This window comes from Lycium ferocissimum, chromosome 7, assembly GCF_029784015.1.
Source record: "Lycium ferocissimum isolate CSIRO_LF1 chromosome 7, AGI_CSIRO_Lferr_CH_V1, whole genome shotgun sequence".
Lineage (NCBI taxonomy): Eukaryota > Viridiplantae > Streptophyta > Magnoliopsida > Solanales > Solanaceae > Lycium > Lycium ferocissimum.
Window position 1 is genome coordinate 66,998,872 of NC_081348.1, and position 19,147 is coordinate 67,018,018.

The 19,147-nt window shown below is 37.4% G+C and overlaps 2 protein-coding genes across 5 annotated transcripts in view; one reads left to right on the plus strand and one right to left on the minus strand.

Moving 5' to 3' along the window:
• The first annotated feature begins 4,094 nt into the window (after positions 1 to 4,094).
• LOC132061838 (scopoletin 8-hydroxylase) lies at positions 4,095 to 6,921 on the plus strand. Its single transcript, XM_059454498.1, is given in 3 exon segments — positions 4,095 to 4,676; positions 5,385 to 5,727; positions 6,438 to 6,921. Coding segments are annotated over 3 exon segments (1,098 nt in total). The 5' UTR covers positions 4,095 to 4,173; the 3' UTR covers positions 6,690 to 6,921.
• Positions 6,715 to 19,147, minus strand: part of LOC132061837 (uncharacterized) — a 29,564-nt gene continuing 17,131 nt past the window's right edge. For 2 of the 4 annotated variants that reach the window (XM_059454496.1, XM_059454494.1), the window contains 5 exons: positions 14,827 to 14,892; positions 14,670 to 14,733; positions 13,596 to 13,684; positions 9,386 to 9,512; positions 8,735 to 9,040 (listed from right to left, as the gene is read on the minus strand). In XM_059454496.1, the coding sequence (XP_059310479.1) occupies positions 8,909 to 9,040; positions 9,386 to 9,512; positions 13,596 to 13,684; positions 14,670 to 14,733; positions 14,827 to 14,892 (478 nt within the window). In that variant the 3' untranslated portion in view covers positions 8,735 to 8,908. Of the gene's footprint in view, positions 8,222 to 8,734; positions 9,041 to 9,385; positions 9,513 to 13,595; positions 13,685 to 14,669; positions 14,734 to 14,826; positions 14,893 to 19,147 lie in introns of those variants that run through there. The other 2 variants (XM_059454495.1, XM_059454497.1) reach the window with 2 other exon arrangements.

The window sequence follows — 19,147 nt, forward strand, 5'->3', positions numbered from 1 at the left end:
CCTCCTCTCCCTCGCCTTGGCTAGCCTGAACAATTTCTTATCCCCGCCTTTTTCCTCTAGTTCCGCATAAAGGCGTTCAAAAGCTGCCGTTTTTGCCATCGAAACCGCCAACTTCGCCTCCTTCCTCGCCATCTTATAAAGTTCTATATTCGTACACTTCTCCACCTCATCCTCACTTTCTATAAACTTCACATACGCCACTTTCTTTGCTTCCACCTTCCTTTGCACTTCTCCATTCCACCACCAATCCCCTCGATGCCCACCACAACTACCTGTCGAGACCCCCAAAGACTTCCCAGCTACTACCCTAATGCAACTAGCCGTTCTATCCCACACACCGGTCGCATCCCCACTACTATCCCAGGCCCCCACAGTCTGCAATTTCTCTCCCATCTCCAGGGCACTAGTCATGGTCAAACTCCCCCATCTGATCCTAGGCCGATCACCCACGACCCTCTTCTTTCTCGTCATCTTGATCCCTAAATCCATCACCAAGAGCTTATGTCGGGTTGTAAGGTTGTCGCTCGGGATGACCTTACAGTCTTTGCACAGACCTTTGTCATCCTTCCTAAGGAGTAGAAAGTCTATCTGAGTCTTAGCCACCGAACTACGGAAGGTTACCAAGTGCTCCTCCTTCTTTGGGAAACTCGAATTGGCTATCACCAACCCAAAAGCTCTTGCGAAATCCAAAAGTGCGACTCCTCCTCCATTCCTGTCCCCGAAGCCAAAACCTCCATGCACATCATCATAAGCCCCCGAAATAGGCCCGATGTGCCCATTGAAATCACCTCCCACGAATAGCTTCTCAGTAGGCAGTATGCCTCCCACTACCTCATCCAAATCCTCCCAAAATCGCCTCTTCTCCTCCTCCTCGCCTAAGCCCGACTTTAGCGCATGCGCATACGCACTAATGATGTTCAAAGTAAGCCCTTCAACGACCACCTTAATCGACATCATCCTATCAGTGACCCTCCTAACCTCTACCACTTGATCCCTCAAATCACTATCTACTAAAATGCCTACCCCATTCCTATAGTTCAACCTACCAGAGAACCAAAGCTTATACCCGTCTACCTCCTTAGCTTTAGGGCCTACCCATTTGGTCTCTTGAACACAAGCTATATTAATCTTTCTCTTCTTAAGAATCTTAACTAGCTCTATGGATTTCCCCGTTAACGTCCCAATGTTCCAAGAACCTACTCTCAGCCTAGACGCTCCTCTAACCCACTTACCACTCCCAACCCTCCCCGGACGAGAAAATGACCCTAGTCTACCAGCAATAACCAAAGCCACAAAAGCTAGTATGGACTAATAAATTATTGAAAGGACTACAGTCCGCAAAATATAACTACAGGTGTATGGACAAAGAATGGATACGAGCAACTGGAGGTACCAACTCCAGTTGAACCGAACCTGTTCGCCGTCGAAAAAACACTGTTCACTGCCGTGGTACTGTTCACCGCCAGAGTAATGTTCACAAAGACCTGAAAGGGAGAAGAGAAGATAAGAGAGGAGAGGGAAAAGGAAAAAAAAAAAGAAAAAAGAAAATGGAGGGAGAAGGAGGAGAGCGAAATGGCCTGAAAAATGACGCCGGAAAACTCGCCGGCGTCAGATCAGCGGTGTTCTGGCCGCTGGTGGTAGCGCCAGTAGCAGATAAAAAGGGAAAAAAAAAAAAGGAAACTTGTTAACTAGACTTAGCGGAATGTCCAGGGGCAAACCGGTCGTTAAGATAAAGTTGGTGTCAGTAGCAGTTCTTGCTTAGCGGGATCAGGTCACCAATCGGTGACGGCTAATACTAAAATAATTTGGGAAGTAGTCGTCGCCTGACCAATCGGCTCGGACACCAGACCGCCCGTGCCCGCCCATTTTGTCTGGTCGCCTCACAGCCAACAAGTCTTGGGGATTCTACGGCATCTTCTGCAAAGAGCAAGAAGAGGTATAGAAGAAGAGAAGAAGAAGAAGAGAGAAGAGAGAAGAAAAGTAGATCTGGCCGGAAAAGTGACCGGCGTTACCTGGTGTTGTAGTGGCCGGAAAAGTGGCCGGCGTTACACTGTCGCCGACGTTAAGCTGGAACAGGGGTCGAACGATGGTCGGAACAATGGCCGAACGAGCGGTGGACCGTTATATGTGAGAGAGAGAGAGAGAGAGAGACAACAATGTGTTCAGACAACAATGTCTACCAAGCATACTGAATCATCTTCTAGAAACACATACATGCTTATTCTACATAATCAGCTGAATCTGTGGACAAAGCTATTAACTCACCTCTACAGATTTGATAAAAGGCAACGGTGCCCTATTTCCATTTTCGTGCATCCTATAACATGTTAATTATATATGTTGTTTATATGTTTAGATCATATGTTATTTGCTCATGTGGATTAAGTAAGTATTTCAAGTCAACCCTCACCACTACAGTATTTCAAGTCAACCCTCACCACTACTTTGTCGGAGACTGCCAATGATACTTACTAGGTACGTACACGTTGCTTATTGCACACATGCTATACTACTTGTACTTTTGTGCAGATACCGATCTTTGCACTAGTAGAACATATGGACAGCGCCCATAGGAGCTGATTGGCGACTACGATAGTGAGATATTGCTTCATTGCACCTGGAGTTTGCTTCTCTTTAGGTGTCTTCGTTGTTTCTAGTGTCCGAATAGTACTGTATTTTTTGTTTTTTCTAGTGTCCGAATAGTATTGTATTTTTTGTTTTTTCTAGTGTCCGAATAGTATTGTATTTTTAAGACCTGTTGAATTTTAAATCTTTAGTCGCTCCTGATTTAGAGCACCAATCCTTGGAGAGGTTTATGTTATGTTTCGTCGTTTGTGACTCTATAACGTTGCTTTTGATTTAATTCTTGCCGTAAAAGCTTATTACTGCATTTTCACAATTAAAATGAACTTTTCTTGATAACGAGTTCGCCTAATGGATTGGGGTTAGATACCATCGTCGTTGTAATACATTCTGTTGTTAAGGGTCTTCATGAAAAGTTTGTAAGACATTCTTCCTATCAACTGAACACTGAAATTGGTGCAAAGCCTCAAATTTGACCACCAAAAGGCATCATGGTTCATGCCATAATAGATGCCCACAATGGTACACCATGCTTATGTTCCTTTTTTAATCCTTTATTTGTTTTGCAGTCATCTCCCTTTTGATCTAATATAGTTAGAAATCATTCTTTGACATGAAATACTATCAATTCTGTTTGCAGTTGACTAATAACAAAACAAAAAAAAGTGTGATCTCATCCTGTATCATTAAGTATCTTTTTTTTTGCTTTAAACAAATCCACTAGACAAGGGGTATTTTTTATATTTATATATAATAAAAGCGAAACTCAAAGGAAAAAATACAAGAAAGGGGGCTAGGCCTTATCTTACTAATTCTATTGAGCCGTAAAAAGAAAAACAAGAAGAAGAAAAAATTAAATATTCTATGATCATCACAGACTTTATAACACACTCTATAGTGATATTACAAATGATAACACTTAAATAATAAAAAATTAAAATAATCAAGAATGTAGAGCCAGACCCTTGTTTCTTTGAAATGGTGAAATCTTCGAAGAAATATAGCTCGATAAAAATCTGAATGGGTAAATTTTGTTCCTACTATTTCACTAACCAATAGTGTGCAATATTGCGTGTGTGATTCTAGTGCGACCTCCTAGATCTTCGTTTAAGTGATTCAAGAATTAAAACCAACTGATATTTTTTTTTCAACTTGATAGAATTTTATTCAAGCTTAAAAAGTCTTCTTTGTCTTCACCTACTTATAGGTTCAAAATCGTGCTTTTCATGAACGTTTCATCTCATAGGACTGTCTTGGACATCCATATTATATGGTTTTTTTTGTTGATCCTTACACAACAATTAAACTAATTCAACCGAGGGTTAGAATAAAAAATCTAAGAAAAATGTCTTTTACATTCCATAGATGTTTTTTATTTTTATTTTAAAGTGATCATAGTATTTCCAACAACTTCAAGTGCCAAAATCTTGCTTTCTGAATATAAAATCAAACTTGACTATATATCCAAAAAACTTTTACTATAAATGGTACAGACAGGAAGCCCAATTTCATCATCGAAATCACAACATATCTTGATTTCCCAACAGCCCAAAAGAGAAAAAAGAAAATACTAATTTCCAAGAATATAATATGGCCCCAAGTTTTGATGAAGGTAATGCCTTGTTTGATTTTGTGGTCCAAAAGGGTAACGGAGTAAAGGGTCTTGTAGACAATGGCATTAAGATGGTACCAGAAAGATACATTCAACAACCAAAAGAGAGAATTGACAACAAAATCATTAATTCAAATGATCAACTATTGGCCATTGATTTATCAAAATTACATGGACCTGAGCATGATCAAGTGGCGGGAGCTATTTCATTGGCTGCTTAGACACTTGGTTTTTTTCAAGTGGTTAATCATGGTGTCACTTTGGAATTGTTGGAATCTGTTAAAGCTTCAGCCCATAATTTCTTTGCTCAACCTCCTATGAAAAAAGCTGTTTATCTTAAAGGAGTGAGTCCAAGTCCTTTGGTAAAGTATGGGACTAGCTTTGTCCCTGAAAAGGAAATGGCACTGGAATGGAAAGATTATGTTAGTATGATGTATACTAATGATGATGAGGCACATGCACAATGGCCTGTTGAATGCAAGTAGGAACCCTTCTTCACTTCCTCTTTTTCATTTTGGATTTCATTTTTAGGAACCTTTTATATATATATTTATTTATATATATCATAACTATCTTATTTTTCTAACTTACCTTATCTCACTTTTTGTGAAAGGTCATGTGTAGTTATTTTTTAAGTAAGCTGACGTGGTAGAAGTTGAACTCTTTAATTGATTTTACTACTTCATGATACTCTTTTTTCTTTTTCTTTTTTTGGTATAACGAAACCTTTTTCACGTGTTTTTTCTCGTTTTTCAAGTGTTTAAAATTTAGTTTTGACGACAGAAAAAGGGCATAGTTTCGCAAAGATCCCAATTCATAATGTTTTACTACGACTTCTTTATATTACTCTACTAATTAAGTACATCCTTCACTCATTATTGTGACCTCGGTCACCCTTATAATCCTTTACAACTACTATCACATTTCCTTCTCAAACCCTATTTCGTCCTAGCAAATATTTCACGCTTTATCGAATGAGTTTAAGTTTTATACACTAATAGTAATATAAGAGTTTCTACATTCTCATTTCACTTAAAACATAATTATTGGTAATTGTTCACAATAAATTGAAGTTACTACCCTGAAAAATAAGGTTGGCGACTTTCTACAAGTTATATTACACTGTAATTATAAACTTTTTCTACGCTTCTATAGAAGTTAAACTCTTTTTTTTTTTTTCACATGTCAGGGATGTGGCTCTTGAATACTTGAAGTCATCAACAAAAATGGTGAGGAAACTATTGGAGATACTATTTGGAAATCTTGGAGTAACACTAGATGAAGCAAAATTTGAATCACTAACAGGGCTAAAAATGGTAAACATGAATTTTTACCCAAGTTGCCCTAATCCAGAGCTAACTGTAGGCGTCGGACGCCATTCGGACATGGGAACCCTAACTGTTTTACTACAAGATGGAATTGGTGGTTTATATGTTAAATTGGAAGAAGGTGTGGAAGAAGGAAAAGATGAGTGGATAGAGATTCCTCCCATTTCTGGTGCTTTAGTTATCAACGTTGGAGATACCATGCAAGTAAGAACGTCTCATTCAGTATTTATATATGTTCAAATTTACATGTAGGATATATTCGTTATCCTGTCCTTAGGAAGTTTTTGAACGATGTCTTATATAGAATAAATAAAATTTGTAACATAGACATATTAGTAGATAGATTAGGACGAAATCAGATCCCACATTTATGGATGGTTACTCGTAGTTCATTTAGGGTGTAAGGAATTTTACATATCAATGTGTATAAGCTAAAATTTTATAAAATGGATTTCACTTATACACACACACTGACATATACACTGTCAGTGTATTATGACTTCTTGTAGTATACAATCTATCTTATTTTCTAGGTTATTACTTTCATTTTCTAGATAATTACCTATAGTTATCTCTTTATAGTATTACAATAATTTACTCAAACAGGGGATATAAGTTATATATTCAATAAAAGTTTAAGAAAATATTACACTATAAGTGTATTTTAACTTGTTATAGTCAATAACCTATCTTTTTTCTTTAGAATACAGACCCACTTATATATATGGACAATTATATGTAGTTATCTTTTAAGTTGCTAGATAGGTTTACATAGTCTGAATATAAGTTAAACTCTTATGAAATTTACACTAGATCTTTAAATAATCAAAGGAAGTAGTGCCTAATATTTTTGCATATTAAACTTTTTTCTTCTAACTTTTTTTTTTTTGTTTTGTTTTTGGCTTTGGATTTAGATCTTAAGTAATGGGAGATACAAAAGCGCGGAACATAGAGTGCGTACAACAAGTTCAGCATCAAGAGTTTCAGTTCCATATTTTGCTACACCAAAGCCAAGCGAAAAGATAGGTCCATTGCCTCAGCTTGTGGAAAGTGATGGTGTTGCTCATTACAAAGAAGTCTTGTTTGGTGATTACATGCAAAACTTTTTTGGAAAAGCTCATGAAGGAAAGAAATCTCTTGATTTCGCTCAGAATGATTCTGCTTAATTAAGTTGTATGTTTATGGGGTTCCTTTTTCTTTTCTTTTTTTTTTCATTCTTCTCTTTTCACTCCCAAAAAATACTTCAAATAACTTAAAAGCATGCAGAAATAAACAATTCTACTGTTGTCACCTTCTTGAGTTCATCTTGTCATGTTGACTTGCAATGAATTGCTATGTTTAATACCCTGTAACCAGTCTATTGAGTTTTCAAATAACAAATTATCAATTAATTGACTATTCATTTCTTTTATCATGGCAAAATAGCTTTTTTTATTTTAGTGTTACATTTCTTTTTTCTTTCCTTTGTAGTCAAGTCAAAAGCAAAGCATAAATATGTCAAATCTATCAGAAATCCTAAATGCAAGACGATATAAAGGGTGTCATCCAATTGTGCTTCACAAACATTTCTCTTATATGTAAATAAAATTTTCTAATATATGTGTTGTGTGTGTATGGGCCATCACCACTTGAAATGTTACATAGTAAAAACTAAACCCATTGACAAGCCAGCAGCGCTTATGCAATATCCTAAGCACACCACCAAACATATTCAACTCACCCCTAAAAGAATTCCTATGCAAAGCCAGTCAAGCATAATCTTAGGTTATTTTCGTGTAAGTGTTCTGAACTCACTTTGCATTGGCCTTAGAAAGAATAGAAGGATAAATGAACCTCCACGTACTATCCTACATCCTATAAAGTTTCATCATTAAAAAGATAATCACTTCCAATTTCAACCGAAAAATTGGGTCAAAGTGGTACTCAAACACCAAAATAGAAAAATATAATTTGGGAAAAAATGGATTATTTGTACAACATATAACCCTATAACCCCCGGACAAACTGATGGATCCATAACTTTAACATGATAAGCAGGACAATACTGTGGATGGTGTAACTGCCCGAAATTGCAGGCAAGCAATACCGTTGCTAAAGCACAATAATGAAGGGATATGCATGCTAAAGGTGCAAAGGAATGATCACCAAGTATACCATGAAAACTACGAAGTAAAATGTCAAAGACGATCCAGAATTTTAAGTCAGTCGGTGTAGATACGGTTGCACACACTGCTTACGACTTACGCCACCACAAAACATAAAGTTGAAGGTTAGATTTGTTTCACCTCCTGCACTTGCTGAAGGATCTAACTGGGTTTGTAATCAACTTCAGTTAATCATTACTCAGATCAGATAATATGATCCGACAATAGACTCTTCCATGATTCACACATAAAGCAACCGGAGCAATCTTTACCAGCCTCTATACACTATTTTGTACACTTCCAAATGATATGTGGTCTGAAACCTTGCCCTCTAATAAAAACTTTACACATCGTCTAAAGCTCATGCCCCGTCAATATCTTCCTGCTGCACTTGTTAGAATGTGCCACTGAACAACTCTAGTTTGGTAGATATGTATCAGCATGCATGCGAGCGAGATTTAGCTGGTTCTTCTAAGGTTGCCTTCAAAGCAAGCAGAATCATGTGCACCTTTAAATGACTTGCCTGTTTGTGAAAAGACCAGAAGCGATGACGGCTGCATCCATAGAAGGATATAATAACTTGTTAGAACAAAAATTGGCATCAAATTGGTATGTATGCTTCTATTAATTACATGTTTTTCAGCATGCTGTTCAGAGAAAAGCATTGTCTTAACAAGATAGGCAATAAATTAGACAACGATTGTAAGAGGTTCCCAGAGACAACAAGCATTTCAAAATTGTATTCACTTCTAAAAATTAAAATCCCTTCGAAACAGAGTCTCAGAGTGACTTAGGCTTTGACTGTAAGAGATGGAGGTTCTATTTTCGTATAGACAAAGCAGTTAAGGGCACTGGCTGCCTCCAACGGAACTGCATCTGAAAAAACCACAGGAAAATTCACAAGAAACTGAAGAAAGTTGGCAGGAGTGAAGCCTACAGCCCACTGCCCCTCACCTACTAGGTTGGACGGCCATTTAGCATCCTCATTGTCCTTAAAATAGCATTTTGACTTGTGTATTATGTATCTAATAGTAGAAGTAAACAATAAAATAAAGATTGACCAAAGGTTGCCAATAGAGAAAACATAACATCAAATTTTGAATTTGATTAATTATTTGAATTTCTTGAAACTTGTGAAAGTGGTATATAAAAGACATAATAAATTAAATGGTGTAAAACAGTCTGCCACATATGTGAAGAATATCCTGAAGACATCTGCCATCTTTTTATGCATTGCAAGGTCATATATCAGCATTGGTGCATGTCTTTTTGCAATTTTTGGCCCTTAGCTGGTCCATGACCAACTCCACTTCACCTACTGCATGGCTGGAAAAGAAAGGGATTGAACAAGAAGTACCTGAAGACTTGGAACACTATACCACACGTCATCTGATGGACTATTTGTCTTGAAAGAAACAGTAGAATTTTTCAAGGCAGGACAAATATACTTAGCCTTGAACACGGATCCTTATCTTTAGACATGATAAGGGAGTTGCACAACTTGTAATTTCTTTTTATATAGCTGGCTCAGTGCAAGTTTATAGAAAAATTCATCAAAAAAAAAAAAAAAAACATTCTGCAATATATCAAAACAGAACTAATGTAATACAAAATGGGACAAAAAGACGACATGAGCAAAGGCTTCATATATATGGAAGTATTTTGAACATAACCGGCAAATAAGGTCCATCAGGTAAGGTGAATCTCAGTATACAGACCTTGGTTCCAACCACAATGGTTCCACTCGAGGGATGAGCAATACATGCAGTAACACCTTCAGTTGTTGGAATGAATTGATTTTGCTTATGCTGGCTCTTTACTCCGTAAAGCTCTTGCATCTCCTCACTATAAAAAGAATAACCCATATAAGCCGTATTCTCAAACCAAAATGAACAATATTGAATTCCCAAATTTTGTCAAGTTGGCCAGTTAAGAATTTTGTTGGTTTTTAACAAAGAAACATAACAAAATAACAGAGAAAAAAATTACTGAGAGAAAAATCTACTGCAATGTAGTCAGAGAATTATATTATTTAGCTATGTTTAGCTCTGCATTTATAGGGAAAAAATAGTAAAAAAGATAACCATAAACTAGCCTAGAATATCTCTGCAGAGTATATTTTTAACTAGCTAACCTAGCCTAGAATATCGCTGCAGAATATATTTCTAACTAACTAATTACTAACAGTAAAACAAAGTTATTCAAAAGCAGTAAAACAAATTTACTGCAGTCCAAAAGCAAATATTCTAACATTCCTCCTTGGTTTTGGAACTGCAAATTCTAAACTTGGCTGGAATTGACTTCGTGAACAAATCTATCATATCTTTGGTCTTGCAGTTAGCTTGATCCATATCTCCAAGTTGCAGCTCTTGATTATCAACAAATTCTGGCATGTGTTCATCTTCTGTTGGCTTAATGAGAAGTTTTTACCCCTCATTTTAACTCGTAAAATCTCCTGCTTAGTGGCATCAAAGATTCGACAGTACTTATCTTCGAATATCAATTTAAATCCTTTTGCCACTAGCTAGCCAACACTGATTTTGATCAATATCAGGCACGTAAAGGACATCTGAAATTATTTTTGTACCTGAACCTGTTTTGATTGCAACAGTCCCTTTTCCTTTGGGATTTTTACGCTCTATGTTAATAAGGGTAAAATAATTACCCGGTTTAGCACATATTATTTCTTTTACCCGCTTTAGCCGCATCTTCTCCGCTGAGATCTTTCTCTCGTTCTTCTTTTTTTCTCCTCGGCAATATGTCATCAAACAAGTGATTAGCTCTGATGCAGAAACAACTTACTTGTCTGATAATAACCTAACCCACGCGTTTTCTAGCTAATACAAGAAACTTTATATATATATATATATATATATATATATATATATATATATATATATATATATATAAAGTTTAATAAAGAAAAAAAATTTGTTAAGCCCAAGGCAAATTGTTAAAATACTAATAGCATATATTTTATAATGACACTGGTCTAACCAAAGCTAGGTTGAATCGGATAACTTCTAGAGAAAGATATTTGGCCAGCTAGATGGACAATTCAACCAAACCTAACAAGTATTCAAATGCTATTTGAACACGTTTAGATAATCTTTGATTACAAATAGTAATTAACAAAAATAATTGGGTAAAGTGTGTATAAACTCCTCTTACATATTATTATACATTTTTATACGGTGTAAAAGTGTGTATAAACAACTCTTACGCATTATATATAAACACCTCTTACGCATTGTATATAAACCCCTCTTATGTATAAACACCTCTTGTATAAGTTTGTAAAATATTGTATATTGTGTGAAAGTATGTATAAACACCTCTTATACATCATTATACACTTTTATATAAGGTGTATACATTGTCTACAGTAGGTGTATAAAGTTGTATATTGTTGTATAAAGGTGAATATTCAAGTTGGGCCATGAAATGTTGGGCTGTAGTTTGTAATTTAAAATATGGGCTATGAATATGTAATTTTGACCCATAAATTGTTTATAAGTGAAATTTTCCCTTTTCCTTTTGCATGAATATAGTCACCATTCCCGATTCTGATTTTCTTGTTTCCCATAGACATAAACTCTTTAAAAAGATTTTTGTAATATGTCATTTGGTTTGTACAACCACTATCAATCATCCAAAAATCAGATCTTTTGGTTAAAAAATATGTTGCCACAAACAAGTGTCTTCTTCTTCTTCATTGGCTACTTCTGGAAAAAATGCTTTCTTAGGAAGGATTCCCCTTACTAGGGGTGGGACTATTACACCAACTGAAGCTTAGGAAGGAATGGAAAGATAGGAAGCTTGGAGAGCTAATGGAAAGAAATATAGAGAATCCATTGAGAAGTTTACCTGTATCCAAGGTATCTATTCTATTCTTACTATAATACTTTGTTTTAACTGGGTTGTTAGAATCCCCCTCTTCTAGAAGGATCATCTACAAAGCTATTTGTTTTATCTGTATTCAGACCAAAAGCTAACATAGATGTTATGGGTAGAATTCTTTTTTTTTTTTTTTTCCTAATTTTGTTCACATCTTAGATCTATAAATTGACTCATCTCCATAAAGGAGCCGAATGAAACCAAAGTTTCATGTTCGGTTTTGAATTAGCATACTGACTAGCTTTCATCCTTCCCGTTCATAGACCAAGGGAGTGATAGTGCCCGGTCCGCAGCTGCAGAGTCCGCCTTCCCTTGAAAACACCTCCCAGAGGGGAGTAATTCAAGACAAGTTATTCCAAATACAAGAGCGGGCGGCGCATTGTATGAACCAGCGTGCGGACCGTGTGAATCAAATATTGTATTGATGATTCACACGGTTTTCTACCATATGTAGTTCAATTTCATTGTTTTTACTTAACTTAAGAGTTAAGAGAAGAAAAAAGTCTTCTTTTTTTTCATTGTCCAAGAACCTCTCGTTAGACCGTCTGTAGCACTCATAGCTACAGCCCTAACTCGATTATTTCCTAATAATTGCTGGCATCTGCTCCATAGTTTGGAGATTTGTTTTTGCAAATCACTGCTTCATAACCAAGTTGGTTGCAGATCTTGCACTGTGCATCTGGCCTCTTCCAACATTTAAATGGAGGATGACCTTTTTTGCCACAGTGCTGACAAGGTGGGTAATTTTTATTTGAATTATTACCTTTGCTTTGAGTTTTGTGGTTGGCTATCAAGGCTCTTTCAGCCATACCATCTTGCCTCATAAGCCTCCTCTGCTCTTGTGCCTGTAATGTATTTAGCAACTCTGCCAAGGTAATCTTGAATAGATCTTTTGTGTTTTCCAAGGTAGTTATGGATACTTTGTATCTTTCAAGCACCGTAACAAGAATTTTTTCAACAATTCTTGAATCTTTAAATTTAGTGCCAAGCAACCTTACCTTGTTAACAATGCCAAGAAGCCGGTCTGAGTACTCTTTGACGGTCTCAAATTCCTTCATCTTTTGCAATTCGAATTCCCTTATTAAATTCAACACCTTCGTGCCTCGTATTCTTTCATCTCCTGTGTATTCTTCCTTCAGATAGTCCCAAATTTCTTTTGTTGATTTGAGAGCCATAACTCTTGTGAAAATTATTGCAGACACACCAGCAAACAAAGTTGCTTTCGCCTTTGATTTTTTGATTTTCTTTTCTTTTTGGCTTTTGATCTGGGCCACAGTGGGATTTTTTGGCAGCGGAAGCACATCATGATCCTCTTCCACGGCCTCCTAAAGATCTAATGCCTCAAGATAAATCTTTATTCTTACTGTCCATAGGGGATAATTCTCACCATCAAAGACAGGAGGAGCTATTTGAGAAAAGCTATTTTCAGAATCCATCTCTCACAGGTCCCTCGAGAAAATGGCTCTAGATACCAATTGTTGGTTTTTAACAAAGAAACGTAAGAAATAACAGAGAAAAAAAATTACTAAGAGAAAAATATACTGTAATGCAGTCAAAGAGAATTATATTATTAATGTTTAGCTCTGGATTTTTAGGGAAAATACAGTAAAAAAGATATTCATAAACTAGCCTAGAATATCTCTGCAGAGTATATATTTAACTAACTAACATAGTCTAGAATATCTTTGCACTAACTAACATAGTCTAGAATATCTTTGCAGAATATATTTTTAACTAACTAATTACTAACAGTAAAACAAAGTTATTCAAAAGCAGTAAAACAAAGTTACTGCAATCCAAAAGCAAATATTCTAACAAATCTAAGACGAAAAGCAATCATATGTAAAGATCTGCATCAAGTACGTTGAAAGTAAAAACAGAAAATCAAAACACTCCACTATGGCTAGCAAAGAAATCATATGAAAAGATCTGCACCAAGTACCATGAAAGTAAAACCAGAAAACCATAATAGTCCACTATGGCCATCTAATGCAAATATGTCAAAGGAAAGAAAAGAAAACTGAAAATTACTTGAAATCCACATGGCTAGGGGAGCTACGATCTGGATAGAAATCCAAAAGGAAAAGCCCTTTGCTTGACGATGATCCAACCACATAAATCTGCAGCAAATGAAACCTCAGTATAACATAAGAACTTACATTGCAATAAAAGATTCTATTTGAACTAACATATATGTAAATTGTTATAGAATATACATAGACACATCTTCATATATTATACGTAGGTAGAGCTATTTAGGTATTTTCTGATTTTGTTTCCTTAGGTAGATTTACTGGTACACCTACAAATAACTCTCTTAGAATATGATGAAAGGAGATTGCTCCATTGTCATTGTATTTTACATAAATTAAAAATTAAAGGGTAAGCTATAAATAACAACCAGACCATCGATTTCACTTCAAATAAATTCTCCGAGGTTTATGTTCCACACAAAAAACGAAGAGCATGCAGCATCTCAAACAGCATTCATAAAGCACCTTCTCCCCCCTTCCTCCGTCCCCCAGGCCCCCCCAAAATGAAACAAGAACAAAAGATGTAAAAGGATGATCCACATCATTGTAAATCAGCCTTTGAATCAGGGGCCCATAGACTCATAGAAACAATCCCCTGAGACATAATCCTCCCTCAAATATCAGTATCTTCCATCTAGTTTCCTCGTGCACAATTAACTGATGCTGGTTTAGTGCAGTCAAGTAAAAACCAATTTCTCTCACCATCCATATTATAGAAGCAAACAAGCCATTTTGATCGGCACTCCCGGTCATGATGTTATCCATGGGAGATGATCAAAATGTCAGCATGATGGCTTAGGGTCAAAACTCAACAGAAAACACTCGTAAAGTTTTAAAATTTAAATTAAAAATGGAGAAAAAACTATTATCTTCTGCTACCTGTCATGAGTTTTCTTATTTTATTTACTTTTTCGAACTGTAGTACTTAACGATGCCAAAAGACTTCCAATTAAATACATTATACTTTATAAAATAAAATATAAAATTGACCAGTCCACTAGAACGGCCAACTGAATTCACTCATTCACTCAACTTTCGAACAGATAGTGTGCAGCAGAAGGATTAATCTTACCGAATATGCTGGCAGCCATGAAGGTTTCCGTAAACAATGTACGCTATCCAAATCAAGGACATCCCTATACTCAGGAAGAAGATAAATAAATTAAGACAAAAGTAGTAAACAAATCTTCCTTTAGAAACACTGTGAACTAGAAATGTCTTTTACTCACAACCAAGGTGGAGGAGGACAATGAATATGTGTGACTTTCAAACTATGAACATCCAAAACGCCTGACCTGTAAAAAAAATGAGACTTACAAACAATTAAGGAGGGTATATGTACTAGTGACAAAACAAGTCAGCACCAAAATTTTGGTACTATGTCACATTTGGTTACTGATAATAGCTAATAATTAGTACTTGGGAATAAATGTTGCACACAAGTATACATTGACAGACAGGAGAAAGTGGTGAATGCTATTTAATTGCATCCGCTTGCTTTCACACTTTAGTGTATGCATTCGAGACATGTATGAAATATCCGTGGCTGCTTGATGCCAAAAGTACGAAGGTATATTCAGAAAAAATGATCGGGCAAAATTAGCAGATGTAACATTAACTTCGGCAATCTCATCAGGTACACGTCCTATGTTGGGTGTTTTATTTTAACAAAACATTCGCGTCCTGCTGCTAGATATCCAGTAAATGAAGAACTTTTCAAGATGAATGCTTTATGTGCTTTTGGGTGGGTGGGGGGGGGGGGGGGGGGGGGGGGAGGGGTTGTTAAAAACATAAAATTTGTTTAAAAAGAGGGAAAAGGCACAAGTATGAAGTACCCCCCTGAACTATACCACAAGTTCCAGCGACACACTTTACCTTTACGGGGGTCCTATTACCCCCCACACCACCCGAAACTATTTTTAAGTGTAATAAATACACCCTTCGGTGCTGAGGTGGCACAGAGAGTGTGCTCACTCTCGTGGAGGCATGTGAGAGGCGACAAATAAGCTAAATTTATGATTCATATGGACATGTGTCCCTTTTTAGTTGGACACTTTGCAATTAATTAGTAAACATAATTAATTAACATTAAAATTTCAGTTGATATCTTTTTAATTAATTTCCTTTCTTTATTGTGAAATAGAATCAAATTTTATTATTTTTAAATTTTTTAGAAATTAAAAAACTCCATGGAAGCTCTGTTCTACTCGAAAAACTCAGTTAAATTTTGTTCTCCAGGAAATCAGTAAATTTTTTGTGAAATAGAGTTGGTTTAATTAATTTTGTTCTCCATCTTCTTCATTTATGGGTCTCAAAATTCAATAAAAACTCAGTCAAATCCGCACCAATCAAGCTCAAATTTCAACTACAACTTCACAACAACATTATTACCAAACCAAAGTAATCAATTTGGCCAACAACTAAGAATTTCGACAAACCCATTATTTTGTTCTTCAAGCTTTTCCAAGGTTCAACAACGGTGGATTCGAAATTCTTTCTCCATTTTCGAATCTCACCCTCTACGGCAGATCCGTAAACCAACCATCCCTAACATTCCTGTCCGCTCATCGAACCACCCCCATTTCACCCAAAACACCACCAGACTTCCTCTAATCACCAAAGCTTAGCCATCACTCAACATCGAAAAACTCTATAGCCGCTACCCATTTCACAAAATCACCTTCATTTTTGCTACTAGACAAGGAGAGCAAAAAGAACGAAGAAGAAACGAGAAAACATTAATTAAAAAAAGAATTAAAGTGATAAGATGATGTGTCAGGCGCATGTATAGACCGCATCTAATGTAATTGGGATTTGGGTCTACGTCAACACATAAGGTGCAAAGAAATACAGAAAAAAATGTTTAGGGGGTAATAGGACCCCCAAAAGGTAAAGTGTGTCCCTAGAACTTCGGGTATAGTTCGGCGGCGGGGGGGGGGGGGGGGGGGGGAGGGGGTACTTATGCCTTTTCCCTTTAAGAATAAGGAGCTCAAGGTATGTTAACATTTTCACCAGTCCATCATGCACCATCTAGTACTGTGACAAAGACTAAAATCGATTACCTACTTCCTTAGGAAAAGTGATAGAGGTTTATGTAAGGACTGTAAGGTTATCCTGAGTGAGAGACAACCTGGCATAAGCTCTTGGTGATGAATCTAGAGATTAAAAGAAAGATGAACACGAGAGCTTTGTATGACCAACCAAGGATCAAGTAGGGGGCTTGACTAAGGAAAGCATTCGGGAGTTGGGGGAGAAGTTGATGGCTATGGAAGATTAGTGGGCACGCATATAGTATGTGAACTAGGGCAGCTAATTGTATTAGGGAAACAGGTAGAGAGGTGTTAGGGGTCTCGAAGGATAACTTTAGGGGACATAAAGGGGACCAGTGGTGGAATGGAGAGGTCCAGGGGAAAGTGGAAGGCAAGAAGGTTGCTTACATAAAGTTGTTGTAGAGCAAAACTGAAGATGGAAAGAGGACGAACAGGGAGAGTATAAAACTGCGAAGAAGGAAGCGAGAATGGCGGTTACAACGACAAAAAAGGAAGCATTTGAACACTTGTATGAAGAATGAAAGGACAAAGATGGGAAAAGAAAGTTGTATAGGCTCATCAAGGCGAAGGAGAGGGGGGCTCGCGACCTAGAGCAAGTGAGGTGTATTAAAGACGAGGATGTCAACGTACTGATGGAAGAGGCACATATGTTATTTGCAGACGACATAGTTTTAATCGACGAGACACGCGAGGGAGTTAATGATAGACTGGAGATTTAGAGACAAACCCTAGAGTCTAAAGACTTTAGGCTGAGCAGGACTTAAACAAAGTATGTGGAGTATAAGTTCAGTGTGGCATCATAGGAGGTGGAAGGCGAAGTGAGGATTGATACACAATTCATCCATGGGAGAGAAGCTTCAAGTATCTTGGGTCTACAATCCAAGGAAGTGAGGAGATTAATGAGGATATCGCACATCGTGTTAGAGCAGGGTGGATGAGATGGAGCCTCGCATCCGGTGTCCTATGTGACAAGAATGTGTCATCGAGACTTAAAGGCAAATTCTATAAAGTGGTTGTTAGACCGACTATGTTGTACAGGGTGGAGTGTTGGCCAGTCAAGAACTCGCACGTTTAGAAGATGAAGGTAACAGAAATGAGGATGCTTAAATGGATGTGAAGGCATACTAAAAGAGACAACATTAGGAACAAAGCTATACGGGGTAAGGTGGGAGTAACCTCCATGGTAGACAAGAAGTGGGAAGAGAGGCTGAGATGGTTCGGGCATGTAAAGAGGAGGAGGACAGGTGCCCCAATAAGGAGGTGCAAGAGGTTGATTGGTGATAGGTTTGAGAAGAGGTAGAGGTAGTGACACATCTTCAACTCACCGAGGACAGGACCCTAGATAGAAAAGCATGGAGGTCAAGGATTAGGGCAGACGGTTAGTAGGTAGTCAAGTGTTTTCTCTCTTCCAATGGTAGAACAAGGTTCTAGTCTGGAGCACCTATCTATTCACTTACCAATATTATTTTTATAATACTAGCATTATCTTATTCTCCAATTTTTTTACTACTGTTGTTTCTGTTACTTGGTTATCTTTAATATTTTTATTGTCAGTACTTTTTTCTTCAACAAGTATAGAGGTATCAAGCTGCTTAGCCACACAATGAAAGTGTGAGAGAGGGTGGTGGATATGAGGGTGACAAGGGGTGTGTTCATTTCCGAGAACCAGTTTGAATTCATCTCAGGGCGATCGACGACAGAAACCATCAATCTTGTAAGAAGACTGGTGAAGAAGTATAGGGAGAGGAAGAGGGCCTAACATATGGTGTTCATTGACCTAGAAAAGGCCTATGACAAAGTCCCAATGGCGGTCCTATGGAGATGCTGGGAGGCTAGAGGTGTACCGGTGGCATACATTAGGGCAATTAAGCCAAGACCCAGGTAAGAACAGTGGGTACTCAGAGCGCTTCCCAGTCGAGATGGGGTTGCACCAGGGTTCGGGTCTTGGCCATTTCTTTTTGCCTAGTTGTTGGATGAATTGACGCGGAATATTCAAGGCAAAGTGCCATGGTGTATGTTACCTGCAGATCAATACTGATTGGAGGTTTGGAGACAAACACTGGAGTCTAAAGGGTTCAGGTTGAGCAGGACAAAAACAGAATATTTTAGCGTGCAAGTTTAGTGATGCATCGCATGAGGCAGGCGTGCAAGTGAGGCTTGATTCACAGGCCATCCCCAAGAGAGAGTTTTAAGTACCTTGGGTCTTTAATCCAAGGAAATGGGAAGATCGACGATGATGTCAGACATCGTATTGGTGCAGGGTGGATGAAATGAAGGCTCGCCTCTAGCGTCTTATGTGATAAAAAGGTACCAACAAAACTTAAAGGTAAGTTCTACAAAGTAGTGGTTAGACCGACCTTGTTGTAGGGCGGAGTGTTGGCCAGTCAAGAACACCCATGTTCAAAAGATGCGAGTTGCGGAAATGAGGATGTTGAGGTGGATGTGTGAGAATACTGGGAGGAATAGGATTACAAATGAGGATATTCGGGACAAGGTGAGA